The following is a 27,766-nucleotide window of genomic DNA, read 5'->3' as shown; positions in this document are numbered from 1 at the left end:
ACTAACGTCTAAATCACACCTAACGCCTCTCCGTCAACCCCAACCACACGCATCCCAATGCCCAATCATCCGTACGTACAACGCTGTCAAGAAACGGCATCTTACCGTTTGCCGTCGAATGGTCCGTGACGTTAACCCCCTGAGGCCATGACCAGCCATCCTCCGGTTAAATCCAGAACCAGAGTTAGTCAGTTAATTAGTTAAATTAGCGTTACACACACGATAAACAATACTTAAGAGAAACCAAACAAAGAGAGGGAGAAAGAATCGGGGTTAAAAAGCAGACAACAAACAAAGTCGCGTAATATAGGACGCGCGCGAAGCGGTTTTAGAGGGATTCTCTGTAACGGCGTTTCCTTTGAGAGACAGAGAGAGAAATTGGAAAGTTTGAACTGAGAAGCTGTTTTGCGAGGTGAAGGAAGGCGGTTTTGTAACGGTTAAAGTGGTTTTCGGTTACGGTATTTGGATCTCGCGATCGTTACAGTGTGGAAGAAAAAGTGTGTGAAAGTGCAGTTTTCCTGGAATCGAAGAGTTGAGCAGTTAAATCGTGTTAATTAGCTTTGTCAATAATCTAATTATTTGGTACTTATTCTGGTGATTAAGTGTATATAATAAGGTATATTTACTGAAAGATTAGAGAGGTTTGGAGGATTTAATTTCCATTTTGGAGGTTTTTGAAATTAGTGGTTATTGCTGCTGCTGCTAGTTGTTGACTTGTGTGTTGTAGAGAGTTCAATGATGGCGAATCGGGGAGGGTCGTTTTCGCAGACAAATAATGTCTCCTCTGAAGGTAAAAAAAAAGCACAAAATTGACCGTTGATTTTAGATTTTCTTCAACTTCTTTTCTCCTTGTTTGCTTTTTCCTGGAAATTTTTTGAAAGTTTCATTTTCTTTTGAGCGATGATAGGAGATGGAGGAGATGATCTGTATATGGAGTTATGGAAGTTGTGTGCGGGTCCACTGGTTGAGGTTCCTCGAGCTAACGAGCGAGTCTATTATTTCCCTCAAGGTCATATGGAACAGGCAAGTTCGTTTTTTTCTTTTTTCTTATTTTTATTTTTCTTATTTGGATCGGATTTTTCTGTTTTTTTATTTGGAAATTGTTGCCTTTTAGGGAAATGATTAATTTCTTGGGTTTGTTGATTGAAATATTACTATTTTTGGTGGGGGGATTGTTTTTAGTTGGAAGCATCGACGAATCAGGAGTTGAATCAGAGGATTCCGTTGTTTAACCTTCCACCGAAGATTCTTTGCCGTGTTGTACACATTCAGTTGCTGGTAAGTTTCTCTATCTGATTTTTCTTGATTTTTGTAGGATATAGTAATTCCTAAATGTGTTTTGAATGTCTGTTTGGTTGCTAAGAAAACGGAGAATGGAAAAAAGGTGGAGAAATTATTTGGATCCTTTTTTTTTTTCTTTTAGTCTTGAAAAGAATGTAAACCTTATTGAACAATTAATTTTTCTTTTTTGAGTAACTAGTTTATTGGCTCGATAAATTGGGGTTCTAGTTAGATGCTAAGTGATGTAAACCAAGTGGACCATTATATTGTTTTGTCAACATGATTGATTTGGGAATAACTTTTATGGACTTATTCTGTTTGTAGGCTGAACAAGAAACAGATGAAGTTTATGCACAAATAACACTGTTGCCGGAAGCAAATGTAAGAACCAATTTTAGTTCCTTTCAGATTTGAACGTCTTGTGGTGTTGGAACTCAAAAAAGTAGTTGTTCTTTTTGTTTCATTTTTTTTTTTCAATTCTACTGTTTGAAATCAGTGATTTCCAATTTTTTTTTTGGCCTTTGTAGCAGCCCGAGCCAACATCTCCAGATCAATCCCCTCCTGAGTCTCAAAGACCTACCGTGCACTCATTCTGCAAGGTTTTAACTGCCTCTGATACAAGCACCCATGGAGGGTTTTCTGTTCTTCGCAAACATGCCACTGAATGCCTTCCTCCACTGGTATTTATTTTTATATCTTGCTATTTGTTTTAGCGTTTTTGTCTTCTGTCTTAAATCTCTATTTTTTTTTTTTAATTTCTATTTTTGGATGTCTTTCAGGACATGAACCAGGCAACACCAACCCAGGAATTGGTTGCCAAGGATCTTCATGGTTATGAGTGGCGCTTTAAGCATATTTTCAGAGGTAATAATAAAACCTGATTTATTGTGCTGCTCATTTGATGTTAAATCGCTTCTATGATTTTGGTAGATGTCAGTTACTTTAAGCCTTTATGTTTTCATTGTTCATCCATGTAAAGTACTCCTCCATAATCCATGGGTAAATTTAATAACATAATTTTCTGTTTGTGATTAAATGAACAGGCCAACCGAGGAGGCATTTGCTCACAACGGGATGGAGTACATTTGTTACTTCAAAGAGATTAGTCGCTGGTGATTCCTTTGTGTTCTTGAGGTAGATGCTATCTTCTTTCTTTTTCTTTTTCTTGGTTTTTTGTCCACTTTGATGTGTGTGTCTGTAAGCACCCTGCACATGTGCTGGTCCTTTGCTGGTTATGTTCAACTCCCACGTAGCTGATGTAGCTGATGTGCTATTTGCTTAATACTTGGTTATCTAGAGGAGAAAATGGGGAGCTACGTGTGGGAGTGAGGCGTGTTGCTCGTCAACAGACCAGCATGCCATCGTCAGTGATTTCAAGTCAGAGCATGCACTTAGGAGTGCTTGCAACTGCATCTCATGCTGTTTCAACGCAAACCCTCTTTGTTGTCTACTATAAGCCAAGGTATGATATATTACAGATCTGCCAAAAATGAGCTGAAAATGATATTTCTTTGCTTATAATTGTCTTGTGTAAAATAACAGGACAAGTCAGTTCATCATTGGGTTGAACAGATATTTAGAGGCTCTTAATAACAAGTTTGCAGTTGGCATGAGATTTAAGATGAGGTTTGAAGGGGAGGATTCTCCTGAGAGAAGGTAGTGGAACTTAACTGCATGATTGCTTTGGATTTGGTGAATGTTTGATTGCTTCTGCAGATACTTACTCAACATACCTTGCTTGATAAGGTTTTCTGGCACAATTGTTGGTGTTGAAGACTTTTCTCCTCACTGGAAAGACTCAAAATGGCGATCATTGAAGGTAAGTTCTGCATACATGCTCCCTTCAACTTTTATTTAAATGTTTAGTCTGCATATGTGTACTCATTGCTTGTCAACAGGTACAATGGGATGAACCTGCCTCAATTCCAAGACCTGACAGGGTTTCACCATGGGAGATAGAACCCTTTGCTGCTCCCATGCCACCAACTCTGGGTCAACCGCTTGCAGCTAAGAACAAAAGGCCTCGTCCACCCACTGAAATTCCTGCTCTAGGTAAGACATTTTTCTTGTTTGGTTCCTCATCTGTGACACTATTTTTGTTATATATGACATACCCACTTTGTTGGAATAATATAGATTTGTCTTCAACAGCATCAGCTCCATGGAATTCTGGAGTGATGCATTCCCATGATCTAGCACGGCGTAACGTTACGGCTGAAGCAAAAAGAAATGAAAATCATGTCTTGTGGCATCACATGCAGACAGATATGAATAGCAGTTGTGGGTCTATCTCAAAGGCTCAGAATGAAGGGAGTTGGCTATCTTCTCCAGGCATGAGTGTTTCTCAGCATCTGTTTCCTGATGGAAGAGAGGATAGCAAAAGTGTATCTGGTTGGCCTGTTCTTTCAGGCTTTTCAAAACCACAACTGAAAAACGATTCAACCTTTGATCCAATTGAAAAGGTGAAGAAATTTGAGACAGCTTCTAGTTGCCGATTGTTTGGTATTGAGCTGATTAACCACTCTGCGAGCTCAACTCCATTGGAGAGGACACCAACACAACTTTCTACTATGACTGGTGGTAGCACTGAAGGACACGGCCCAAGTTCCCTGTCACCTGCTGGTTCAGACCAGAAATCCGAAATTTCAAAAGATTCTAAAGAGAAGAAGCAGGAACAATTACAGGTATCAGCAAAAGAGATCCAGAGCAGGCAAAGTTGTTCTAGTTCTACTAGAAGTCGTACCAAGGTATTGGCAGTGAAATGTTCATGCAAATGTTAATTCATTCAATGAAGTATTATTTGCTTCTCTGAAAAATTTCGATTAAACTCTTTTTGGTGGTTTGTATATGGGAACAGGTTCAGATGCAGGGGGTAGCTGTTGGTCGTGCTGTGGACTTGACCATGTTGGAAGGGTATGATCAGCTTATAGATGAATTAGAGGAGATGTTTGATATCAAGGGAGGGCTTCGCCCTCGGAATAAATGGGAGATTGTCTACACTGATGATGAAGGGGATATGATGCTTGTAGGTGATGACCCATGGCTGTAAGTAACCTGATGCGCTTTTTTTCCTATTCCTTTTAAAATCTATTCTAGAAACTTAGCTTATTGGCTTTGATTTTACATTAATGCCAGGGAATTTTGTAACATGGTCAGAAGAATATTTATCTGTTCAAGCCAGGATGTGAAAAAGATGAGTACAGGAAGCAAACTTCCCATGGCTTCTATTGAAGTTGAAGGGACTGTGATAAGCTCAGACTCAGCCGAAAACTGAAATAGGAACCTTTTTTTTCCCCCGTTTAGTACCCTGTTGGTTGTTTGTTTGCCGGTAGTAGGCTTTTTTGTGCTACATTTGGGCTGTGCAGGATGTTAAGGTTAAGGGACGCTAATCACTAGCTCGTTTTTTAGAGCTGCCTACCATAGGAGACTAAAAGACATTATCTGGGTTTGAAGAACCAAGAATTCTTAACGAATTAGTCGGGTTCAGGTTAGAGGGTAGGACTAGGAAAATGTGAATACTTACGATCTTTATGGTGGGTTGGGGGGGTTCAAATCTGGGCTTCCTGTGCTTGTAATATGTAAATATAAAACGTGCTCTGGCAGTTTAATCCTGGTCTTTTAGTGCGTGAAAGAGAAATTTACTTGCTTGGCGCTTATGGCGCTGCCATCATTAGCCTCGCTGGTTTGGTTTATTAATCAATAGTCCAACAACTATTTTGCATTCATAAAAATTTCTGTATTCTGATCTTTAGAAGGATAGCACGGATTAGGATATCAGGAGGCCTGACATCCTTGGCATCTTGTGAGCTGATGACAAAATCCTATAAATTGGCTAGAGTTTCATTAGATTCTAATATAAATATTTATGTCTTATGTGGTCCAACGTGTGGGAAAATGTTGGCTGAAAACGCTGTGTACGAGCAATAAATGTTTCCCATTTTTCTTGAGACGGAGGAAGATATCCTTTGGTTGGGTTGGAAACCTCTCACATCACCTGCTCTCTCATCGATCCTGGGCTGTTTGGCCCGCAAAACAGAGCGGCCCAAGGTTATGTTCCCGTTTGGAATGAATCCCACGATGCCCATATGTTTCCCCCTGTTTCTTTGACAATAACTCAACTCAAGGATGCTCTGCCAGTAATCAGATAACATAATACCCACCAACTTTGAAATGTTCCAAGACATTCTTCACGTTGGTTCCAAGTGAAATTTTGAGTTAAAAGAGTGACTTCTTAAAACGATATTGAGATTCAGACAGATGCATGAAAATAATTGGACATAAATGATATTTTATCAAACAACTTTTTGTTTCGTCCAGATTGCTGTAGCCTCGTGACCCTTGAGGCATGAGCAGGCATTCCCATTCTCACACACCACGACGCATCTCAAAGGATGATGGATGATTTTCCATGACAGACACAAGTCAGCCACGCGATGTTGACTAGTAATGCCAACACTGACAGGACTCCAGCATTTTTATATAATTATAAATATTCAGCTTGACTAGTAGGAGTAGAAATTATTGCATTATTGCTGCTCTTCATCACGGTCCATGCTCCAGAGATATCATGATTTTGACAGTACTACTTGATATAGCGTTTCTAGACCGCCAATGGCAAAGTAATGTTTCAATTTTTAATGGGAAATCACAGTTATAGTAGAGCTTTGAGTCTTTTGACTGCGAATCTAAAGATCAGAAAGTTAGAGTACCAAGTTTTGTTTTCCCTGCCTGGTGGGTATATTTGGTCCAAAGGACTATGGTAGGTATATCAGTTTGATTGCATGCTAAGAAAATTTTGTAGAATCCATGAATCACACCTCATCATCCTAATGCCTACAAGTTAATTTAGAGGGTTTGAAAATTAAGGTATCATAGATTTTGCAATAAGCGGAAAAATCCATTGATATTGAAATATAGGAAGAAGTCATAAACTATTGAGAAGAAATAGAGTAAAATATCTTCCATCCCCTGATGGATTATATGAGATTCCTTAGTCTAATTCTATATGTTACGAGTATGACCAAGTCAAATTGCAGAACATGGGGGTATTGCGATTAGAACCTTACAAAACTCGCTGGCATATAAAATAGGAGATGAGACAGAAACTTGGAAATCTTGCACCACTAATTATAAAGGCAATGATAGATACTACAAGATATTCTTACCTAACTCTTGAAACTTATCAATGGCTGCTCGAATATATAAGCAAGAAAGAAAAATCAAAGCATCTTATATATTTATTCTGGTTTTGTTACTATGAATGCCCAGGAATCAGGGGAACTCATTTTAAAGTCTTTGCTTCCCTTAATTCCTGATGTACATATATGCCGATCAATTTACATAGAAAATTCAATGACAAATTTTGAGAGGCCAATCTTTAAAAACCCATTTTGGATTTTTCTGTGATAAACATCTGGTGTGATCTGAACGTCTTGTTCATCCTTCATTCAATTTGGGTGACAGCGGGTTGTAATATGTGATACCAAAGCACTCGATGATTGCAAGTGTAGAAATAAGAATCCATGAATCTTTAATTGTCTTTAGTCTGTTACTTGTTGATTAATAGATATATATGTCACATGCAGGTCTCATTCAAGTGTCCTGAGCTTTCATGAAATTTGGGAAGTATGGTCCGTGGGAGGCAAAACCATCAATATATTGTTGGTGCCATTGCTGTTAGTTATGATTACTCCAAATCTGTAAATGGGGACTCATGATCATTTTTCACCTGGATTGGTAATATCTCAGTTACTAAACGAAAACCATAGACTTCAAATTCAATAATTTGAAGCATGCATATATAAATATTTTATGTGTCAATTTATTATGAATTCCACATCGATAAGAGATAACATGAATTTAAAATTTATAAATAAGGATTTTCGTTCACCTATGTGTTTTGAATTGAAAATGTTAATTTATAACAAGTGATATCAAAATCAATCTAAGTATTATCCACTAACATGAAATACCCATAAGAGATTCAGAATTAAGGTGAATTCTTTGGTGAAACAGTTAGAATAACGAAGATGTTACAGAGTTGTGTAAGATAAAAGGTTACAATCTTATATTAATATTCACTTGATAAGTATAATTTTTGGATTAAAAATGTAAGTGCTTAATAGATTAGTTAAATTTATAAGAATCTCAAATTAAAAAACAAATTTAGCTTTCATTCTTATTCACTTGGAAAAATTTCTTAAATTTTTAGATTTTTTTTGTTGAATTGGACAGAAATTAACGTGTATAAGCAATAGCATGTTAACATATATCAAGGAGTAATTAGAGAATTCAACAGAGTCGTGTTCTTGTTTCCGACAAAGACTTCCGCAAGCGTGTGGGTCATGTACTAGCATTCATCCATTTTCACCGCTTGGTTTATAAATAACACTGCCCCAGTTTAACTTTCACACCCGTGAGCCAACAAACATGGAGGGCCACCATCTGAGAGGTTGCAGCACCACCTACTCCGCCCATGCTCTTCCACTTCACACGCTTAAGCCCTCGCGCCGAGTGGGCTTAAACCGTGTGTTCGCGGCAGTTTACACGTGTGCAATCATAGCTCTGTTCTATCGCCATGCACAAACACTCCTCTGCTCCAAAACCCTAGTTTCTTTCTACGTAACCCTAACGTTGTTCATCTCCGATCTTATCCTCGCCTTCATGTGGGCCAACGGACAGGCTTTCCGCATGCGTCCTGTTTACCGTAAAGAATACCCTGAAAACATCGAAAAGGCCATGAAAAGAAGTGATTTTCCAGCCTTGGACGTGTTCATATGCACGGCTGATCCTTGGAAGGAGCCCCCAATGAGAGTGGTGAACACGGCCTTGTCCGTGATGGCCTATGATTATCCAACGGAGAAGATTTCGGTCTATGTATCAGACGATGGAGGATCGGCATTGACTCTCTTTGCTTTCATGGAAGCTGCTAAGTTTGCTGCCCACTGGTTACCCTTTTGTAGGAAGAACAACGTAGTGGAAAGGAGCCCGGATGAATATTTTGCATCGAATTATTCAAGGACCCCTGAAACTGAGAAGATTAAGGTAAAATCCATTCCTAAAACCATTTAATTAACTATCTAACAACTATTTACCATCTTTAATTTCGTTATTTTCTAGTATTAATCGCAATTACAAGTTGAAATAAAAAAAAAATTACCTGAAAAATTAAGTATCTTTAAGTTATTAAATTCAAGAAACTGTCGATCTTTAGCTAAGAATTGTTCTCCTTGACTGTCCGGTAACTTTAAAATATTAAATCACTAGATTTAACTAATTCATTTTGAAAAGACTGATTTCTATATTTTAAATTTAATCTTTATAGTTACACAATTGTAAAAGATATTGTGTCACGATACATGGGTTCAAGTCATACAACCTGATCGGACAACTAACTATCAACCATATTGGCTGTAGAAATTAAAGCCACCTTATCCACGACTGAGGTTCCAATCAAACTCTTTGGATTCTGGGAGCACTCAAGCAATTAATATTTGTTTTGTAGAAAATATTCCAAATTCATACAAAATCCTAGGGATTTTTTAATTTTTCAAGTCCAAAAAGGGAAGAGAGAAATCGTGGTTTCTCCCTAAATGCTGGGAATTTTGTCCAAGGTGGTTGTAGGACAAATGATGTTGATGTAATGACTAATCAATTGGCGGCCTGTCTGGTTTATACATGGAGTGGAGACGAGAAAGATAAAGATGGTGACATCAATTTGTACCAGCTGTGTCCGAGGGCGGCTGAGGGTGAGTGGCATTTGCTACGTATACAACAACCCGTCCAAATAAAAGCCTATCCCAAATAATTCTAATTAATTTAATTACTAGGATTTTAATTTCTAAGTTGCTGCAAGTATTACAAGTATATATATATTGAAGGTTCTATGTACATGATCGATCTTAGATGGATACCATAACACTTTAAATTAATATTTCGATTTACAGAAATTGTACATCTATAAAAGAAAAAGGACAGCTTATGAATGTACAGTCGATATGTCCGAGTGGTTAAGGAGACAGACTTGAAATCTGTTGGGCACCGCCCGCGCAGGTTCGAACCCTGCTGTCGACGCAAATCTGTTCTTTTTGGACTTTCTTTCTTAGGCCACACAAGTAGAGAAATAGTACTAATTACTTCTTGGAAAATTTTGAAGTACTAATTACTTAAATGATAATGTTTGCTGCAGATAATGTACGAGAGCATGAAAGTGAGAGTGGAACACGTTGTTGAAACAGGTAAAGTTGGTGAGGAATACATAACCAGCGACCATGATCGTCACGCTTTGAGTAAATGGACAGATGAATTCACCCGTCAAAATCACCCCACTGTGATTCAGGTTTTGCAACACAATTGCCTTTCCTGAGCTTCTCTTTGAGCTCAAAATTAATCACTGTCAAACAACTGATCATTTTCTATAACGTTACAATTGTGTTATAACAATCAGGTTTTACTGGAGCAAAACAAAGACACAGACGTTGCAGGTCATTGGTTGCCAAACCTGGTTTATGTTTCCAGGCAGAAGAGCAAGACATCGCCTCACCATTTCAAAGCTGGTGCCCTTAATGTCCTGGTATATGCTCTCACAAAATATTTGAAGTTTACCATTAATTATGTTTATCTTCTTCTTCTCTAAATGGTCAATCCTGTGTTTCTAATTTGAAGCTCCGAGCATCGGCTGCCATGACCAATGCACCACTAATCTTAACCTTAGATTGTGACATGTATTCGAATGATCCGGGAACACCTATCCGTGTCCTGTGTTATGTGTTAGACCCTGAGATTCAGAACAAATTGGCTTACATTCAGTTCCCTCAAGAATTCCATGGGCTCAATAAGAGTGACATTTATGCTTGTGAGCATAAACATTTGTTTAAGCTTAATCCTATTGGCTTTGATGGTCTATCGGGCCCTAATTATGTGGGAACTGGCTGCTTCTTTCGCCGGCGAGCTTTCTTTGGTCGCCCATCAACTTTGGTTCTACCTGAAATCAAGGAGCTAAGCCCGGATTATGTCGTAAACAAGCCCATCACGGCTCAATCAGTTCTTGAACTGGCACACCATGTTGCAGGATGCAACTATGAAGACCAGACCAAATGGGGCTCTAAGGTAAACTCATTTAATTAACTAATCCATCATTTTCGCTGATAAAAGCCGGTTATAGTTGTATTTATGTGGAAAAATCATCTGTACAGATTGGATTTAGGTACGGGTCACTGGTGGAGGACTATTACACAGGTTTCCGGCTGCAATGTGAAGGATGGATGTCCATATTCTGCTGCCCTGAAAGGGCTGCATTTCTTGGAGATGTACCCTTCAACCTGCTTGATGCTCTTGGCCAGAACAAGAGGTGGGCAATCGGCCTCCTTGAAGTGGCTTTTTCAAGATACAGTACTATAACTTATGGTGTCAAAGCTATGGGGCTCTTGATGGGGCTAGGTTATTCATACTACGCATTCTGGGCCGCTTTGTCAATTCCAGTCACTACATATTCCTTTCTCCCTCAGCTTGCTCTCCATGATGGAGTCAGTATCTTCCCAAAGGTACATATGCTTCCTTATATTAGTTTCAAACAACAGGATACTAATCTTTGCCATGGAATTGATGGAACGTAAACGAAGTTGCTAAATTTTTCAGGTGTCGGAACCATGGTTTTTCCTTTACATGTTCCTGTTCCTTGGAGCATACGGGCAAGATTGCTTAGACTTTGTCTTAGGCGGGGGAACAATCCAGAGATGGTGGAGCAATCAGAGAATGTGGATGATAAAAGGACTTTCATGTTACCTGTTTGGACTGACTGAGTTCTTGCTCAAGTCCATTGGCATATCCACTCAGGGTTTCAATGTGACCAGCAAGGTAATCGACGATGAGCAGAGCAAAAGATATGACCAAGGGCGTTTTGAGTTTGGCGTACCATCACCCATGTTTGTAACACTAACAATGGCAGCAATAATTAACCTATTCTCATTCATCTGTGGGCTGGTCAAATTCCTCAATTGTAGCAATAAGGAAGGGCTTTTTATGCAGTTGTTCCTTACAGGGTCCATTGTGATGAATTGCCTGCCAATCTACCAAGCCATGGCTTTGAGGAGTGACAAAGGGAAAATGCCTATTAGAACTACTATCACTGCAACATTTCTGGCATCAGCTCTTTATGCAGTAGCTTCTATCATTCTCAAGTGATGATGCTAGCAGAGGAACACTGTTTTCTTGTGTTTCCTTTAACTATAATGCTCTTTCTATCACAAGAGGTTAAAGTTCCAGGATTTGATAGTTATCCATATATAGTAACTATGCCTATCACCATTTTACAAATCCTAAATGGAACTTTTCCCAGTGTTTATACAATCTTTTTCGGTCTTTTCAGAATCAAATTAAGTTGAAACATTAAAAAGTAAGAACAAATTTTACTGGATGGGAGGCTTATGATCAGTTCCTATCAAGCGAGTCTGTCGTTCAAAAAACTCTCATGAACTTTCGAAGCAAACTTTCAAGGCAAGTGGATTAATCGCAAGCCCACACAGTTCATTCCCACGTTCGGTCACCCCTCAGATGATGACAGTGAAGATATTATTGACATTAAATAATTGTGATTTGAACTTCAACAATATCAATATTTTATAAATAATTTAGGGATGAGTAAAATCAAATCAAACTAATTATTCATTTAAATCAAATGCAATTTGAGTAAAATGATTCAATCTAATTAATTTATTTAGTCAATTAATCCAAAATGTATGATCTAATTGATTTTTTGATCGGTTCTTGGTTTTAAAATTTTTGAACTAATTTGACTAAAAAACCAAATTAAATTTTTATATATATTAATAAATATAATATTATATATATTATTTTTAAATTTACCTAAAATATAATACACATTTAATATTTTCACTTTTTCATTTTTATTTTTTTAATTCTTAGTTTTTTATTTCTTTTAATTCTTTTTTGTTTATACATTTTAAAGATATCAAAGATTGGGATTGTGGATTCTATTTTTATTGTTGACTATTGATGAGTGAAAAAGTTAAAAATTCATTCTTCACACTTCAATTGAGGTGAATGTTAACTTTGATAACTTTTTACATAATTTTTCATTTTTAATCTTCTTTTATTATATAAGTGAATGTGAAGAGTTAAGTCATGAAAAAGATTTAAGTTGATAATTTGCAATGATTAATGGTCTTGTGTTAGATAATTTTATTTTATAAATATTAATTTTATTATTTTTTTACCTCTGTAGGATCAAGAGGGGATATTGGTGTTCTTATTACCTATCTATATTGTGAAGGTCAAGAGTAACTATCAATCAGTCTTTTACTCTCCTCAGTTTGTTTTTGGACTCCCTCAATGGAATGAATGACTTAATTTTCAAAAACAAATATATTATTTTTGATTTTTTTGTTATGTTAAATCTTAAATGTTAATTTAACAATTTATGTAAAAAGACATAATTATGTAAGTGAAGGAACAAATGTTATGTTTTTTTTTTGTATTTAAATTATGTATATATTTTATAATTATGAATGAAATTTATAAATTTTAATATTATCATTTATAAAAAAAAATGATAAAATTTTAGTCTAATAGTTCAAAATCAAATCGACCTAACTCGACCTAATTAATTTAATATTTAGTTAATTTGATTTTTTTTATATTTAGTCAATTTTTTAAAAAGATTTGATTCATATAATCTTTAAATATAATAGACCAAACTAGCTAATTGCTCTCTTTGCGTCCACACATATGAAGTGTATTATGCTGAATAGTTCTCCTTTGTATGGCCTATAAGTTATACTGGAAGTTTGATTATTACCGTATACTAAATGCAAGAGAACTCATAGATTGATAACATCCATCGATATAGCCAAGAACTATGGACGGCCGAGGTACCCATGCTCCTCCTCTTCACAAGTTTGAACCCCTCAGGCGCACGGCCTTGAACCGCCTCTTTGCGGCGGTTTACGCCTGTGCTATAATAGCTCTACTCTATCGCCATGCACAAACACTTCTACACTCAGCAACCAGCTTACTCTCTTTCTCTTTGAGCCTCTCCTTGCTCATCTCTGATCTCGTTCTTGCCTTCATGTGGACCGGCGCACAAGCTTTCCGAGTGTGCCCAATTCGTCGTAAGGAGTTCCCCGAAAACCTCAGAAAAATCATGAAGGAAGAAGATTTTCCAGGGTTGGACGTGTTCATATGCACGGCTGACCCTTACAAGGAGCCACCAATGAATGTGGTGAACACAGCCCTCTCGTTGATGGCTTATGATTATCCAACAGAGAAGATTTCGGTCTATGTATCGGACGATGGAGGATCATCCTTCACTCTCTTTGCTTTCATGGAGGCTGCTAAGTTTGCCAGTCACTGGTTACCATTTTGCAGGGGACATAATATAATGGAAAGGAGCCCTGAAGTGTATTTTGCATCTACTTACCATTCCTGGAGCCCTGAGATTGAGAATATTAAGGTATTAATTCACTCAAACATGCACTCTCTTCTGTATTTTCTCTAAACAAATTGAAAAACCCAATTTCATAAGTTTCTACTCTTTTTAATTCCATGCCTAAGTAATTTTATACAAAATTATATTGGTAATTAATTTAATTTGGGTGTTCATTTACTTATGATAGCGGTCGATCGACTAATAAGTTTGATCCAAATTAAATTCCCATATCAACAAAAACAAAAGGTCAGGTTGGTATTCTTTTTTAAACAAATTTTATAAAAATATATTACCATGATCAATATGTTGGAATGTTCATCATGGTTTTTCAAAAGGTCCTAATACTAAATATATTATACTATAGTAATTATTGGAAGAAGGAAAGGGAATCTAGGAGCCCATTGGTGCAATAGATAATTAATTATCAATCATGGTCTGTAGTTCTTTACCCACGTGGGTTGTCACCATTCACCATAAAAAGCCAGATACTAAAGAGATAAATCTTAATTGGTATTCACATAAATCTTTTTGTTCTGGTTACTTTATAGTTCAGATTTGTAATAAAATTGATTAATATATATATATATATATATATATAGTGTGTGTGTGTTAGAGAGCTATATTAACTTCAACCCAAAACCTAAAACCCTACACAGATATTTATTGCAACTTATCTCGTATATGTTGCTTTGGTCCATAGACGACAAAACTCAATAATTTAACCATAGACGACAAAACTCATCCCTTCATACCCACCAACATTATCATGTTATCTTTTTAGCGGACATCATTTGTTTTAGTCAATTCAACACTCCAATTAAAGATTAGGATTTGTCTTAAACTCGAAGCCTAAACCAGATGTATCTAGACAATTAATGAACCTGTTCATGAATCCCAAGAAAAATATTGGTCATCGTTTCAACTGTACAAGAAATAGATAGCAAGGCACTTCTTTCAAAGCTTTTTTATTTTAACTTAATACCAAACGAGATAGAACTTGAACACGAGGCTTCTTTTGTGCTTGCGTGGGCCAAGTCCCAGATGTCGGTACATTTATTGTCTTCATTTCTAACATCACATATATATTTATATATATAATTTTATATATTTATTAACTAGGCTTTGCGGCTGCGTGTTTCTATATGCCTTTTTTGGGTGTTCTCTGATGATTGCCACAAACTTTTGTAAAGTTGCAATTATGGATCAGCGAAATTACTATATATCCACTTGCTCTCGGATGCTAAAATCAATTCATCAGCAATTTTATCTTATTTAGAAACATTCGGGTGATGTTCAATGTACAAAATGCTTCAGGATAATACCGCTTCTGGATACTAATCTTATTGCAGATGATGTACGAGACTATGAAAGTGAAGGTAGAACACATTGTTGATAAAGGGGAAATCAGTGATGAATACATTGTAGACAGTGAACAACGAGAAGCTTTTAGTAAATGGACTGACGGGTTTACTCGTATGGATCATCCTGCTGTCGTTCAGGTGATTTACATTCAAGATTAGAGCTATAATCAATCATAAATTAAATTATCCAGGAGAAATAAAAGTACTAACTAGTACCTACTTTGACAATGTCAATTCACTGGTGGCACATGAACTGTGGGCAGGTTATCTTAGATAAGAGCAAAGACAGAGACGTTTCAGGCAATTTCTTGCCAAATCTCATTTATGTCTCTAGACAGAAAAGCAAGACTGCTCCTCACCACTTTAAAGCTGGAGCTCTGAATGTTCTGGTATGGGTTAAATGATCTAACGACTTATTCTGGTATCTTATCCAATTGATTAGTTTTTATTTTATGCTTTCTAATTCTCTCTTAAAATTTGGAATGTTTGGAAGTTACGAGTATCAGCTGTTATGACAAATGCGCCATTAATCTTGACCCAAGACTGTGACATGTACTCGAATGATCCCCAAACTCCTCTCCGGGTGCTATGTTATCTATCAGACCCTGCACTTCAATCAAAATTGGCATACGTTCAATATCCCCAACGCTTTCAGGGCCTCAACCAAACTGATATCTATGCTTCTGAGTATAAACACCTGTTCCAAATTAATACTATGGGTTTGGATGGGCTAATGGGTCCAAATTATCTGGGATCGGGCTGCTTCTTTCGCCGGAGAGCTTTCTTCGGTGGCCCATCAACTTTGGTGCCGCCCGAAATCCCTGAACTCAGCCCAGCCCATGAGGTAGACAACCCCATTAATTCTCGAGAAATTTTGTCATTGGCGCACAATGTAGCAGGTTGCGACTATGAGAACCAAACCAACCATTGGGGCTCCAAGGCAAGTTCATCAGTCACTCTCCAGAACACTGTCTATCAAAAAGCTTTAAATTGCAACCAATATGTTAAGATTGTTTCTTGATATGTATGCAGAATGGGCTTAGATATGGATCTTTGGTTGAGGACTTTTACACAGGATATCGGCTCCAGTGCGAAGGGTGGAAGAGCTTATTCTGCCATCCCGAAAGGGCTGCATTTTTAGGGGAAATGCCAATTACCCTTTTAGATTTACTTAGTCAATGCAAGAGATGGTGCATCGGCCTTTTAGAAGTGACCTTCTCCAAATATAATACTCTCATCTTCGGTTCTCGTTCTATGGGCCTTCTGATGGGATTAGCTTATTCTCACTATGCATTCTGGCCTATTTGGTGCATCCCGGTCACCCTCTATTCTTTCCTCCCCCAGCTAGCTCTGCTCAACAAAGTCAGCATCTTCCCAAAGGTATGAGCATTGATGAACTGTATATGATTATTTATTTGAATTCAGTCTATTTACTGAAACCAGAAATGAAAGAAAGAAGAAAAAATCGTATTGCAGGTATCAGAACCATGGTGTTTCTTATATGTTTTTCTTTTCCTCGGCGCATATGGGCAAGATTTCCTTGACTTTGTCCTCGCCGGAGGCACTGTCCGGAAGTGGTGGAATGTTCAAAGGATGTGGATGATAAGGGGGCTTTCATGTTACTTGTTCGGTTCAGTTGAGTACCTGCTCAAGTCCTTAGGGATTTCCACTCATGGTTTTAACCTAACAAGCAAGGTGCTTGATGACGAACAAAGCAAGAGATACGACCAAGGCATCTTTGAGTTCGGAGTCCCCTCCCCCTTGTTTGTGCCATTGACAATGGCAGCAATAATCAACTTATTCTCATTCGCATGGGGACTGACAGAGTTTTGGGATAATGGCAGCAACAAGGAAGGCCTCGCTTTGCAGATGGTATTGGCAGGGTTCATTGCTTTGAATTGCCTGCCAATTTATGGAGCCATTGCCTTGAGGAGTGACAACGGAAAAATGCCCACCCAAATTACAGTCATCTCAATATTTCTGTCTGTGGCTCTTTATACTTCCGCTAATCTCATTCTCAAGCAATAACTCTAATTAGGCTAGCTTCTTCTTCTTCTTCTTTCTTTTCTGGATCAAATATTTCCCCTCTAATCTTTGCTTTATATGACAATATTTAAAAAACAAAAATTGAAGGTAATCATAGATCTGGTTGCTCACTTCTTGTCTCTCACTTTCATCTTGCTTTCATTTGCTAGTAACCCCAAAAAGCATGTTCTGTCTCTCATTTCTCATCATTGATGTCTGGCTCCACCTTGAGATATACAGCCACTGAACAGTGCAACTGGTAAACTGGTTCACATGGACACGCTGTTGAGATACTCCTTTTTCTTTTTCATTTCCTAGTTATCATTTAGGTGAGATTTATCTCATCAATTTAGAAAGTCAGCAAGCAGATGTCATTGATGTCTCTTATTTTAAAAATAATTATTAAAATAAAATTAATTATTTTTAACCATATTTAGTCCATATGCTTTTCTACTTATGGCTTCATTGTGACCAACAAAGTGGTCGATGATGAACAAAACAAAAGTAATTGCCACGGGATGTTCGAGTTTGGAGTCCCATCCCCATTGTTTGTGCCACCAACAATGGCAGCAATAACCAACTTATTCTCATTAATCTGGGGAACAATTTTAGTTATCAGTGGCAGCACCGAGAAAGGTCTACTTCTGCAGATGTTACTAGCAGGTTGTGTTGTTGTAAATTGCTTCCCAAGTTATGAAGCCATGGCCTTGAGGAATGACAAAGGAAAAATGCCTGCCAAAATTACCATCATTGCAACATTTCTTGCAGGTGCTCTTTATACTGCAACTTCCATTATTTTGAAGTGATGACAGTACTTAGGAGCCTTTGCATTTTTTATTCTCCTTTAAGTATTGTACTCTTTTGGGCTTTTCTTCTGCCTGAGATGGAATTTTTAGTGTTCTATGGTGGGGCAGCTACAGCAATGGGTTATATATTTTCTGGGGAACTAGCACTTTCAAACAATATGAGCAAGAAGAAATGCAATGCATGGTTGATTGACACAAGTTGAGACTATATAACAACTCCAAGGAAGCTATTTTCTCTGTCAGTATGCTGCAAATACCTTCTTAGCACAAATTCCACCTTCAGATAACTTTCTTCAAGCTCTGTTCTAAATTGCAAATTGAGCTCTAACAAGCTCGATCATTCTCATTAGCCCATGATTGCATGCAACTCTTTAACATTGCTAAATAAACAATGCCCAGTATAGCTAATGTTAGTATTTAGTATCACGCACTATTATGTGTGCCGAAAATGCTAGAATTTCCTAGACTCACTTGAAGTTCACTAAGACAGTTTGGTTGGGAAGAATGCCATGCATTCAAGCACCTCAAACAGCCAATCCATCAAATTGCAAATAAGGTTGAATAAGTTTGCTCGATATGCCTCCAATGAGATTAGAAATTCCCAGTAATTGTTTACACCTCAGTCTAGCAATTTGCATATTTACTTTCTGTTGTCATTGATCCATAAAATTTTACAAAAAGAAAGCAAACTCCAATATTCAAGGAACAAAAAGGATCCATTAACAAATTACATCGCAAAGTTGATAGAGCTCTTTGTTTCCTAATCATCTTCCTCTCAAAGATACAGAAAGCATACATACCAAACTAAAACTTCCTCTTTCTTACCTTGAAGCTGGATGATCGAATAACATCATCATCTGTTTTCAGGGCCACCTCAAGAGCTGCCATAGACTCCGGTTTCGTAAAGTAGGTAAAGAGGAGGTAAATGCCATCCAAGTAAGTGTTAGTTTCCCCAGCTTTATTTTTCTTCTTAATGCTGTAGGCTAGTGGGACGACCCCTCTGTTAAATACCTCCACGTACATGCCACCCCCAGCGACAAGAAGCTGCAGGACGACCCCCATCAGGAAAAGCTTTAGAACAAACTTGCAATAACATGTCAAGTGTCACCAACCGTTTCTCTTCTAACTATAGACAAGAAATGGCCTGCTTCTAATTATACATAGTAAAAATGCATTTAACCCCTCTCCAATCTCCAATGGATAAATGAAATTAAAAGGAAAAGTTTTACAAAAATGTAGCAAACTCACATTTGTTTTCTACTTAATTGTATACAATTTGCTTCAATCTAAGAGGCTTAAGACTTTAGCTTCACAACAGTTCCAAATGTACCATTACATTCCATACAATTCTCAATCCTCAACGAAACAAAATTCTTTCCTTTTCCTATATTTTCTCAGCAAGCAAACAAAGATTTTACAAAAAATAAAAGAAAAGACAAATTTTTACAAGGCATTACCTCCTCGTACTTTTGGGTAAGAGCGAGCCTTTCGTCTTCAGACATGTCGGGTCTCAAAACCACCATTGTCTCGTACTGTCGTAGCCCCGGTGGGCATTGAGGTTCCTCTTTGTCTTCCAAGGCGGTTATACCGGACCCGGGTTGGGAAGGAGGGTCATCGTCCGAACCGAACCCGCCCTCGAAGAATGAACCGGAGAAGTCCAAGGTCTGGGCTTTGACGGTTACGGTTCTGAAGTCGTCTCTTTTGAGGGAAGTCAGGGTCTTCGACTTTGTTGGGATTGGTTTGAGGCTGTGAGTGAAGGAGAGGAACGGCAAAGGCGGGAATTGGGTGAGACGGTGGGGACAAAACGGGGATTTGGTTAGAGAAGAGGTCGGGGATGCCATTGGCTCTCTTTCTGATGTGAGCTCAGCTGGAGTTTCAGTGACGAGTGAAAGAATAAAAAGGGGACGGATAAGGAGGGTAGGCTCATCACAGACATCAGGAGTCAGGACAGGGGCTAGTGGACTGGCGCCTACTCTGTTTTGTTTTCTTGGGCTTGAGCCTCTTGGGCTAGTAGCTTTTCCTTATCCATCACTTCGGCTCATGGACTTGGAACATTCAACCGTGGGATAATGAATTTTCCAGCATCCCATGGCCTCCCTGCGTCTGGAACAGGTCAAGGGCAACATTTGTTCACCCCTTTCCTGCTTTTTCCCCTACCATGACAATGAAACAGTTGGGGTCCCAAGACTCAACTTAATTGTCCCTCCGTCCAGGGCAAACCATGAGACGTTTCCATGAAAGATCAAGACTATGCATACCTTCGACAACTTTGAAAATTTGCATCGATGAATTACACAGAAAGGTCTTCACTAGCGGTAATTATGATAAATTATCAAACCTGTCAAATGTCTTTTCTGGCGGATGGGGGATGGTAATTGACAGGAAAATGAAGTCCGAAGCACCAAATTTATTGCACAACTAAAAAGAACGAAAAGGAACAGAAAAAGCACCCACAAAAATAAATAGATAGTTGATAGCAATAATAAAATTTGAGCCAAGTCACTGCTCATCATTGGAATTAAACCTCACCGGTGAGTCTTTAAAACCCCCAAAATTGTTGCAGTGTTGAGATTTATACACCAAATTAAAGGGTTACTTCTGAAATGAGGTAACTGATATTGAATCTGTTCGTAGGCATTTACTTGCAATCTACCAACTCCATCAATCCAATTAAATTCTGAAATTCATCAGGAAAGGTTGTTCATTACTTTTCTCAGTTTCTGTCCCATAAAAAGAGATATATATGGAATAGGACATAATTTCCTACCCCCTTTTTCCCCCCCATCAATTAGTGGGGTACCAAATTGGAAATTAATCAAACACCACATGGCCGATATTTGGCTGATTATATATTTTTTTTCTTAAAGAAAAGATAAATCAAGCCTTGTCCTCTAACTATAGGGAAGCCAAGTCATCTTTGCAACTGATAAAAAAAGTTGTAGATTGTTGGTATGTTGCTTTCAGAGGAGTTGCCTAAGCTTATAATACTGCCAGCATGAACGTTTGAGATTTCCCCGCCTTATTATCACGGTCTTATTCATCTTTGTCCCCATCCAACAATTATTTATTTTATGGCAAACATTTAAACCAAAATACTACTGCTACATATCTTTTGGAGCCCTGTCTCAAGTAATTTCACCGCCTTCTTTGCCTTTTGTCTAAAGTGATTTCACTCTCTACTCTTGTTTTTAGCGGAAAGTCAGGAAAAGGTCTGTCCGTCCTTTACAACATCTTGGACATTTTGTGTATAGAAGAGAGCTTGAACGGGAGGATTTGGAGTTTGCAGTGCCATTGTTTTTTTTGAGAGCAAGAGAAAACCAGGTGAATCCTCTTTGTCTCAGACTCTCTCAGTGCTTATTCTTGTCACTTAATTGTCCCATTTTGTGTAGTTTTCCAAGTCTTTTTGACATTTTGGATGGGTTTCTATGGATTAATGATTGACTATGTAGAGTTTTTCAATGACCTTTTGGTTTTGATTACTTGGACACCCGAGAAAACCCAGGTTTCCACTATCAAGGAAGATATGACTTCCACCACTTCAGTTTCTGTTCCTCGAGAATCTTCCCACCGTGATGAACTCTTAATGCAGCAGAGCTTGCTTTTTTCAGATACTCTTAAGGTTAATTATTCTGAACTTCTCGTTGCTGATCAGTTTTATTGCCAATTATGCTTTGACATGTCCATTAGAATTATGCTATAAATAAAGATGAATACACTCTGTTTAACTCTTTCACCACATGAATATTTTAGGATTTGAAGAGTCTGAGGAAACAGCTGTATTCTGCAGCGGAATATTTTGAGTTAGCCTACTCCAAAGAAGAGCAGAAACAAATGTAAGTCATGCACTTAAAAGTTATGATAACGAGAAAGAAGAGATTAGAACATCGTCCCCTCTTATTTCTCTTTGACATGAGCAGAGTGGAGGACACTTTGAAAGATTATGCCATTAAAGCTTTGGTCAATACTGTGGACCACTTGGGTTCTGTAGCATACAAAGTTAACAATTTTTTGGATGAAAAGATGGGTGGAATTTGTGGAATGCAGCTTCGTTTGTCTTGCCTGGAACAGGTACCTTCTCAGGGTTCTCTTACTATATGCAAATGCTAAGGATTTCTCTAACAAAGCTGACCTTAAAGGTTACAAAATGAAGGCTACTAGATGAATTTAAATCTTTCAAAAACCCCTATTGATTTTCCTTTTTCACGTTGTTCTTTTTGGTGGATGGGATGTTAGAGACTGCGAACATGCCAAGAGTTTGTCAACTTAGGGGGTCTTTCTCAGCAGTCATTGGTGTTAGAGGCATCCAAGCACCATAAGCGGTACATCTTTCCAGGCAAGTATATTCTTCTCTGCTTATTTGTTTATTTATTTACCTATAACTCTTCATCATTTGCTTGCAAGAAGAGTGAATCTGGAACACTACTCAGAAAATTGTGTTTGAAATCGTCTGATCAATCATTTTTTCTCTTGCAGTTGAGGATACCCTGAACGATTTTGCTCAGACCAGCCTGAAATCCCACCCAACTAGCATGTGTGCTAGACTAGACTTGCATCAGTTCAAGAAAATTGGTATCATTCATCATCATGTTGAGAGTCAAACTTACTTACCAAGAAATAACTGATGATGTTATGATGACATATTTTCACCCCGCAGGTATTCAAGCAATAGCAGCAGAGACCCCTTCCGAGAGTGCCTGGTAATCTTGAATTCTGATAGTATTTTGTTCATTACAAGGATTAATTTCTACGTTCCTAATCCTAGCATTACGATGACGAATTTTCGCATTCTGATTTAGGGATGAATTCTTTGTCTTACGCTCTCCACAACCTTCATCAAGACAAGGACCCCTTCTGTTCACAAGCAACTCAATGAACCAAAGAGCAGGTAATGTTTGTACATTGGATTCAACCCTGTCTGAATTGTTGCACTAATCTGTTGGAAGCATTTTGCTGATTACAATTATGTTATTTGAAATTAGAGAATCCATCAACCTCTCCCCGCTACTTTCCACTCCCACGTTCTGGATCTCTTATGCAGAGATCAACCTCTCCAAACCATCCCAATAATAAAAGACGGGTAAGACTCCAAGAACTTATCACTCGCCTATGGGACTATTCCTGAGTCTGCATATTTCAAATTCAATTTCTTGCCACCAACAACATGTTGATGTGCGATTATACTTGTTTTTAACATTTGCAATGTTTGGCAAACAATGGAGAGCAGTTGATCTTGAGACAATTTTCATTGATATGTTAACAGTACCCTTCAGAGCCTCGAAGAGCTATTTCTTTGTCCACCCTGGGTGAAAGAGAGAGGGCTAAAGATATGGAACAATATTCTAGCAAAAGCAAACGTCTTTTCAAGGCTATGCTCAGCTTGCGCAAGTCCAAAAAGGATGCCACATCGTACAAATTCTTGGATGAGAATTGAGAGGAAAAGGTTACATTCAAGAATTGATATAATATGCTAGTTACTGGTAATTCTTCATCAAAGAACTTATGCAATGGAAAAGGAAAGATATTGTAGATTTTTCACCTCCTTAAATTCATTGTATATTTAAAGTATCTGCCAAACTGAAATGACATAAACAAAAGCAATAGTTCTTTGTATAGAGCCTTCTTTGAAAGAATTCTGATCTATAAACTAGAACAACATAAGGATCAGAAACATCTAGATTTTTGTTGCCATTCATGGCGCTGGTGCTTGAAATTTTTGCATGTGCACTTTCCTGAAGATGCAGTACTTCTCTTCCCCACCCCACTCCAACAGACAAGGTTTCCTGAATAGGATTCGTCTGTACTAGTATTATTTATCTTTTATATCTTGTTCCAGACACTTGATTTTTAGATTTATATTAGCTCTCCCGCCATAGTTAGTTTGCATTGACGGGGATTGATTGCTGGTTAAACCGATTTTGCCAGGGAGATTGTGCTAGGCATTTCTTTTTGCTGTGGATAGGATATAACAGGATTTGTTAAGCCTACAAAACGTCATTGTACCAATGGAAATATAACATTTCTGAAGCTCAAATCCAAAAGTTGGGGTTAACTTTATAGTAATGGCAGCCAAATCCACATTAGATATCTTCCCAAACCTTTTGCCTGCCATCCATTCTGCTTTGTTAGGGACTTTCCATCCTTGTCTTAAATCAATATATCCCATAATCGTGCCTTAGACCTCATAGGAATTGCACTCGATGGGGTGTGAAGTTAAGGGATGGTGACCAGTGACAGCTGAATCACCAATAGGAAATCAAGCTAGTGAAAAATAAATATGATGGTCCTTTCTCAAAAGTCCTAGATATCAAAGCAAGTAATTTTGACCACCTGGGATATGCATCAACAGGCGGTTGGGTCCAGTTAAGCAAAGACACTGAATTTGATTGCTACAGACAAGGCCTGGAACCCATCATTCAAAGTCCAACCCATCCATTGCCCATCAAAGTGTAATCCTGTTCCTCCTTGTGGACCTGGTGGATATCACCACAACCTGACCTCCACAACCTGACCTCCTGTATATGTACTTGAATTTATATTAGTAATTCCTCATTTTCAATCAGAAAAATGCGTTGACCTGACCTTTATAACATAGCCAAATAGTTCTTTAGCTCATTAAAATCAAGCCCAAGTTGTAATTAAGCTTGTCAAGTCCATTCCCTCACGCAAATCTCAAACCTGCAAAGTTGACCCCGAACTCTTGGGAAAAATCTCTGGTGCATATATAGTATAGGGCTACGAACTGCGATGATCCATGCCTGCTACGACTGGTCGCCGTTATTGCACTCAAATCTGGCCTCATCGTCAGAATACAACATCGAATATGATAGTCGCTTTCTGTTACTCAATTAAAAATGATTAAGAGTTTAATAATAAAGGTTGACTTGAGTTTTTGTTTTACTATAAAAGTTACAAACCACTAAGTTAAGGTATGTCACTGCATCATTTTTCTTTAACGCCGACTAAGCTTTATGATGTTCACTGTTTATAAAATACTACTATTTTCTTTGCCTTCACTGTTGAGTTTTTATATTGATTTATTGTTGGAATTTTGCGTATGTGAATCAAACAAATTCAACAAAGTGGGCATCCATCGTATGAATTTTTATTATAATTTCAAGGGAAGCTATGGCACCCTCAAATAATGAAAATTCTATTTTCAAAAATTAAAAAATAAACTTTTTATTAATAATGATCGATATTAAAGATATTGTATGATCTTGTTATCACGTTACATTCAGGATCATTGATATTTTAATTATTAATAATTAATTACGTATTAATTATAAAAATTTATTTAATTTAAAATAAAATATAAAAATTTTATTAAATATATTAAAAAATTAATTTAATTTAATTTTTTAAAATAATTTAATAATTAAAACAGAATCCACGAAACTCTGTTAAGTTTCACAAAAATGACGAGAGCATAACTTTTCCTTTTTCTATGAGATGAGAGCACAAACTTGAATGTGGGTTATTGGAGAGCACAAAAAATTCCTGTGTGTGGAGTCAAGGAGTAGGATCCATTCATAGGCCAGTATTTCCCAACAAAGCTTGTGGACGCTGACAAATTGGAGCACTTCTTCTCCTTCCTTAAACTATTTCTCCCCTATTCACCTCTCATCTCATACTCATATTGGATAAGTTGGTTGAATGTTTGAGGCATCAAAAGCCTTTTTCGTCTTGAGTCTTGATCTTGTCATGGAAAATAATGTAATAAGTCCTTTAGGAACGGTTCCTTTCACATCCTGATCTTCCCCTGGAGGCTATAAGAGCACATAAGAGAAGTTCTGATTCCGTATATTATCATGGAATATTTATGGGGTTGGCATTTTTTTAGGGCCAAATGTAACTTTCTGGGGTTTGGGATTTTGTTCAACTTGAAACCAAAGACTGTGATAGAAGATCATCCGTCTGCCATCACCAGATTTTCCCCTGCTAGATGTATTCCTTCCTATCAAGATTCTTCAACTCCCCACTTGTCAGACCTTATCAATTACCGTAAATACATCTAATGTGCTCCAAAGTATAAATTAAGCTTCCCAATTAAAGGAAAGATCTGATGCAATATTCTTCACCGTATAACAATCCCATAAACCTAAATTAAAGAGTTTCACTTTGCATCTGGTTGGCTATTCCATTAGAAACATGTGTTATCGGGGAGATAATAATTCATTTGTTCATTGCTTGGCTGGTGAAATTGAGGAGTGAGTAGGGATAAGAATAGAAGTACCCCTCATCACCTTCTGGAAGCAACCCAAAAGTTAAAAAACTTGGAAGTGGGTAATAACAATGCAAAGTGATGCAACAAGAGTTTCTATTCGGGGTGCAAGTGTAACCCCGACAAAGGACAATGTTAAACCTTGAAACAAACACAGGCAACTCGGAGACAAGCGGATTCTTAGTGGGTGGGTGAATATTTAATTTCGCCCACTGAGTAGAAACTAGATAAGAGAAAGAAAATGCACAAAGCCTACATTTTCTATCGTGTCTTTGTAACCGAGGGAGCTCGCAACTGGGGACGCAGCCGTCCTTTCCTGCTTGTGTGTTGGAAAGCGACTTGGTGATAGAAGTTTCAACTGCAAAAGCAAAAACATATTATAGCGCCGAACAGAACTTCGATTTGAGATTTGTCTCTTGTTTTAGATATATGTGAAAACTACAATGATTTGGAATTCTCGACCCCCTTTTTGTCATCTTTCCGAATTTTCTTCATTCGAAATGAATGATCTAGCATTCACTTGTGAAGGTAGGCTTTCCCAAGAAAAAACAACCCTACTTGTGGCATACGTATTGTTTTCACATCATCCATAAACGCATTAATATCTTTATGCATGTGTAGTTTTTATATATATAAATTAATTTAAATTAAATGTTTAAATAAATTCTTATATTAATACAAAATAATTAATTAAATTTTTATTATTTATTATGTTCAATTAAATTATTAAATTTTTATTTTAAAATAAATTATTAATATCACGTCATTTATTATATAATATGTTTATGTTAATATTGTATTGTAGATGATATGATATTAAATATTATTTAATAATTAATAAAATTTGATATTTTTTATCCAAATACTTGTTTTAGAGATTTAAAATAAAAAAATCAATTGTTAATCAAATTATTCATTTTTTTTCAAATTTTTTAAAGTTAAAAATAATATTTAAGATTTGACAAAAATTTCTAATCATCTCAACAAATTACAATTGAAGCCGTTCAAACAAAAATCCGAATTTAATTAACGAGTAATGGTGGGAACTTTGCGAATTCCAAGCATCAACATTCCTAAATTATGTTATTACTTGAAATGCAAAACGGAGTTTGTTACTATGTATATTAACCGTCGAAACTATACAAAACCGTTCGGTGTTTATGGGTCTGATTGATGTTCACAGGCAGCGAAAAATGACGGAGGGAGGTCCTAATAAGGTGTGATAGAGAACAGAGAGAGAACGTAGGCCACATCCAGGTAAAAAATCCGATCCTTTCGTAATCAAAGGGCGATCTCGAGATGCCTCGAGCAAACTCATAATAATTAGGGTTAGGGAAAACCGAAACCAAAAGTCCTCTCCCCCTTGCCCGCACTGCTCCTTGACTAGCACAAACTTGTTCCCGTCACATCAACTGGATAAGTGATTTTTATGCCACCAGGCTGTGGTCCATGCTCCATGCCACTCTACCGAGGCCCCTCGTACCAGTCAGATTCCATTTCTTTGGAATTTCTACTATTTTGTTTATACCCTTATAAACAAAAAGAGGGGGGCAGGGGATAATTTTATATAAATAAATTTATGAAAAATATTTTTAATATAATATTAAAAAATTAAATTATTTTTAAA

At 37.3% G+C, this 27,766-nt stretch overlaps 5 protein-coding genes and 1 non-coding gene across 11 annotated transcripts; 5 read left to right on the top strand and 1 right to left on the bottom strand.

The window, feature by feature from the left end:
• Positions 1-5,135, top strand: ARF9 (auxin response factor 9). Of its 3 annotated transcripts, none has more exons than XM_021420407.2 (14): positions 1-790; positions 908-1,023; positions 1,183-1,278; positions 1,606-1,662; positions 1,812-1,961; positions 2,061-2,145; positions 2,325-2,415; positions 2,579-2,743; positions 2,824-2,937; positions 3,028-3,100; positions 3,180-3,333; positions 3,418-4,028; positions 4,139-4,326; positions 4,417-5,135. In XM_021420407.2, exons 1-14 carry the CDS (start codon positions 736-738, stop codon positions 4,553-4,555), a joined length of 2,094 nt encoding a protein of 697 aa, XP_021276082.1. In that variant the 5' UTR covers positions 1-735; the 3' UTR covers positions 4,556-5,135. The 3 variants fall into 3 exon arrangements, with proteins under 3 accessions (XP_021276082.1, XP_021276074.1, XP_021276093.2); XM_021420399.2 differs by having other exon boundaries at positions 4-790; positions 1,809-1,961; positions 4,417-5,133; XM_021420418.2 differs by lacking the exons at positions 1-790; positions 908-1,023; positions 1,183-1,278; positions 1,606-1,662; positions 1,812-1,961 and having other exon boundaries at positions 2,043-2,145; positions 3,433-4,028; positions 4,417-5,133.
• A 2,531-nt stretch (positions 5,136-7,666) lies between these two features.
• CSLG3 (cellulose synthase like G3) lies at positions 7,667-11,695 on the top strand. Its single transcript, XM_021423363.2, has 6 exons — positions 7,667-8,325; positions 9,470-9,619; positions 9,728-9,853; positions 9,946-10,389; positions 10,476-10,823; positions 10,918-11,695. Exons 1-6 carry the CDS (start codon positions 7,711-7,713, stop codon positions 11,461-11,463), a joined length of 2,229 nt encoding a protein of 742 aa, XP_021279038.1. The 5' UTR covers positions 7,667-7,710; the 3' UTR covers positions 11,464-11,695.
• On the top strand, positions 9,273-9,354 carry TRNAS-UGA (transfer RNA serine (anticodon UGA)). Its single transcript has one exon. It is a non-coding gene; the product is annotated as a tRNA-Ser (tRNA).
• A 1,413-nt stretch (positions 11,696-13,108) lies between the features above and the next one.
• LOC110412560 (cellulose synthase-like protein G3) lies at positions 13,109-17,962 on the top strand. Of its 3 annotated transcripts, none has more exons than XM_089784335.1 (7): positions 13,109-13,750; positions 15,076-15,225; positions 15,351-15,476; positions 15,581-16,027; positions 16,120-16,467; positions 16,564-16,942; positions 17,749-17,962. In XM_089784335.1, the coding sequence occupies exons 1-7, from the start codon at positions 13,157-13,159 to the stop codon at positions 17,916-17,918; spliced, it is 2,214 nt and encodes a 737-aa protein (XP_089640461.1). In that variant the 5' UTR covers positions 13,109-13,156; the 3' UTR covers positions 17,919-17,962. The 3 variants fall into 3 exon arrangements, with proteins under 3 accessions (XP_089640461.1, XP_089640463.1, XP_021278801.1); XM_089784337.1 differs by having other exon boundaries at positions 16,564-16,896; positions 17,706-17,960; XM_021423126.2 differs by lacking the exon at positions 17,749-17,962 and having other exon boundaries at positions 16,564-17,525.
• Positions 17,963-18,526: 564 nt separating this feature from the next.
• LOC110412176 (Translation elongation factor EF1B/ribosomal protein S6 family protein) lies at positions 18,527-19,826 on the bottom strand. Its single transcript, XM_021422664.2, has 2 exons — positions 19,376-19,826; positions 18,527-18,962 (listed from the first exon to the last, which is right to left on the bottom strand). Exons 1-2 carry the CDS (start codon positions 19,757-19,759, stop codon positions 18,723-18,725), a joined length of 624 nt encoding a protein of 207 aa, XP_021278339.1. The 5' UTR covers positions 19,760-19,826; the 3' UTR covers positions 18,527-18,722.
• A 1,031-nt stretch (positions 19,827-20,857) lies between these two features.
• On the top strand, positions 20,858-23,528 carry LOC110412164 (protein ABIL3-like). Of its 2 annotated transcripts, XM_021422651.2 has the most exons (10): positions 20,858-21,239; positions 21,421-21,537; positions 21,669-21,751; positions 21,836-21,986; positions 22,152-22,251; positions 22,392-22,487; positions 22,573-22,615; positions 22,715-22,803; positions 22,898-22,995; positions 23,179-23,528. In XM_021422651.2, the coding sequence occupies exons 2-10, from the start codon at positions 21,442-21,444 to the stop codon at positions 23,347-23,349; spliced, it is 927 nt and encodes a 308-aa protein (XP_021278326.1). In that variant the 5' UTR covers positions 20,858-21,239; positions 21,421-21,441; the 3' UTR covers positions 23,350-23,528. The 2 variants fall into 2 exon arrangements, with proteins under 2 accessions (XP_021278326.1, XP_021278318.1); XM_021422643.2 differs by lacking the exon at positions 20,858-21,239 and having other exon boundaries at positions 21,246-21,537.
• The last annotated feature ends 4,238 nt before the right edge of the window (positions 23,529-27,766 follow it).

The sequence above is a fragment of the Theobroma umbraticum genome, unplaced genomic scaffold (assembly GCF_002168275.2).
Source record: "Theobroma umbraticum cultivar Fairchild unplaced genomic scaffold, ASM216827v3 scaffold_30.0, whole genome shotgun sequence".
NCBI lineage: Eukaryota > Viridiplantae > Streptophyta > Magnoliopsida > Malvales > Malvaceae > Theobroma > Theobroma umbraticum.
This window is presented reverse-complemented; position numbering and strand designations above follow the sequence as displayed.

Coding starts and splice junctions, on each gene's coding strand:
- ARF9 (XM_021420399.2), top strand. CDS start 736: ATGATGGCGAATCGGGGAGGGTCGTTTTCGCAGACAAATAATGTCTCC. Junction 4,029..4,138: donor CTACTAGAAGTCGTACCAAG/GTATTGGCAGTG, acceptor ATATGGGAACAG/GTTCAGATGCAGGGGGTAGC. Junction 4,327..4,416: donor GTAGGTGATGACCCATGGCT/GTAAGTAACCTG, acceptor CATTAATGCCAG/GGAATTTTGTAACATGGTCA.
- LOC110412176 (XM_021422664.2), bottom strand. CDS start 19,759: ATGGCATCCCCGACCTCTTCTCTAACCAAATCCCCGTTTTGTCCCCAC. Junction 18,963..19,375: donor TTACCCAAAAGTACGAGGAG/GTAATGCCTTGT, acceptor GTCGTCCTGCAG/CTTCTTGTCGCTGGGGGTGG.
- LOC110412164 (XM_021422643.2), top strand. CDS start 21,334: ATGGGTTTCTATGGATTAATGATTGACTATGTAGAGTTTTTCAATGAC. Junction 21,987..22,151: donor GTTTGTCTTGCCTGGAACAG/GTACCTTCTCAG, acceptor ATGGGATGTTAG/AGACTGCGAACATGCCAAGA. Junction 22,616..22,714: donor ACCCCTTCCGAGAGTGCCTG/GTAATCTTGAAT, acceptor ATTCTGATTTAG/GGATGAATTCTTTGTCTTAC.
- CSLG3 (XM_021423363.2), top strand. CDS start 7,711: ATGGAGGGCCACCATCTGAGAGGTTGCAGCACCACCTACTCCGCCCAT. Junction 10,390..10,475: donor AGACCAAATGGGGCTCTAAG/GTAAACTCATTT, acceptor TCATCTGTACAG/ATTGGATTTAGGTACGGGTC. Junction 10,824..10,917: donor GAGTCAGTATCTTCCCAAAG/GTACATATGCTT, acceptor TAAATTTTTCAG/GTGTCGGAACCATGGTTTTT.
- LOC110412560 (XM_021423126.2), top strand. CDS start 13,157: ATGGACGGCCGAGGTACCCATGCTCCTCCTCTTCACAAGTTTGAACCC. Junction 15,226..15,350: donor ATCATCCTGCTGTCGTTCAG/GTGATTTACATT, acceptor AACTGTGGGCAG/GTTATCTTAGATAAGAGCAA. Junction 16,028..16,119: donor CCAACCATTGGGGCTCCAAG/GCAAGTTCATCA, acceptor ATATGTATGCAG/AATGGGCTTAGATATGGATC.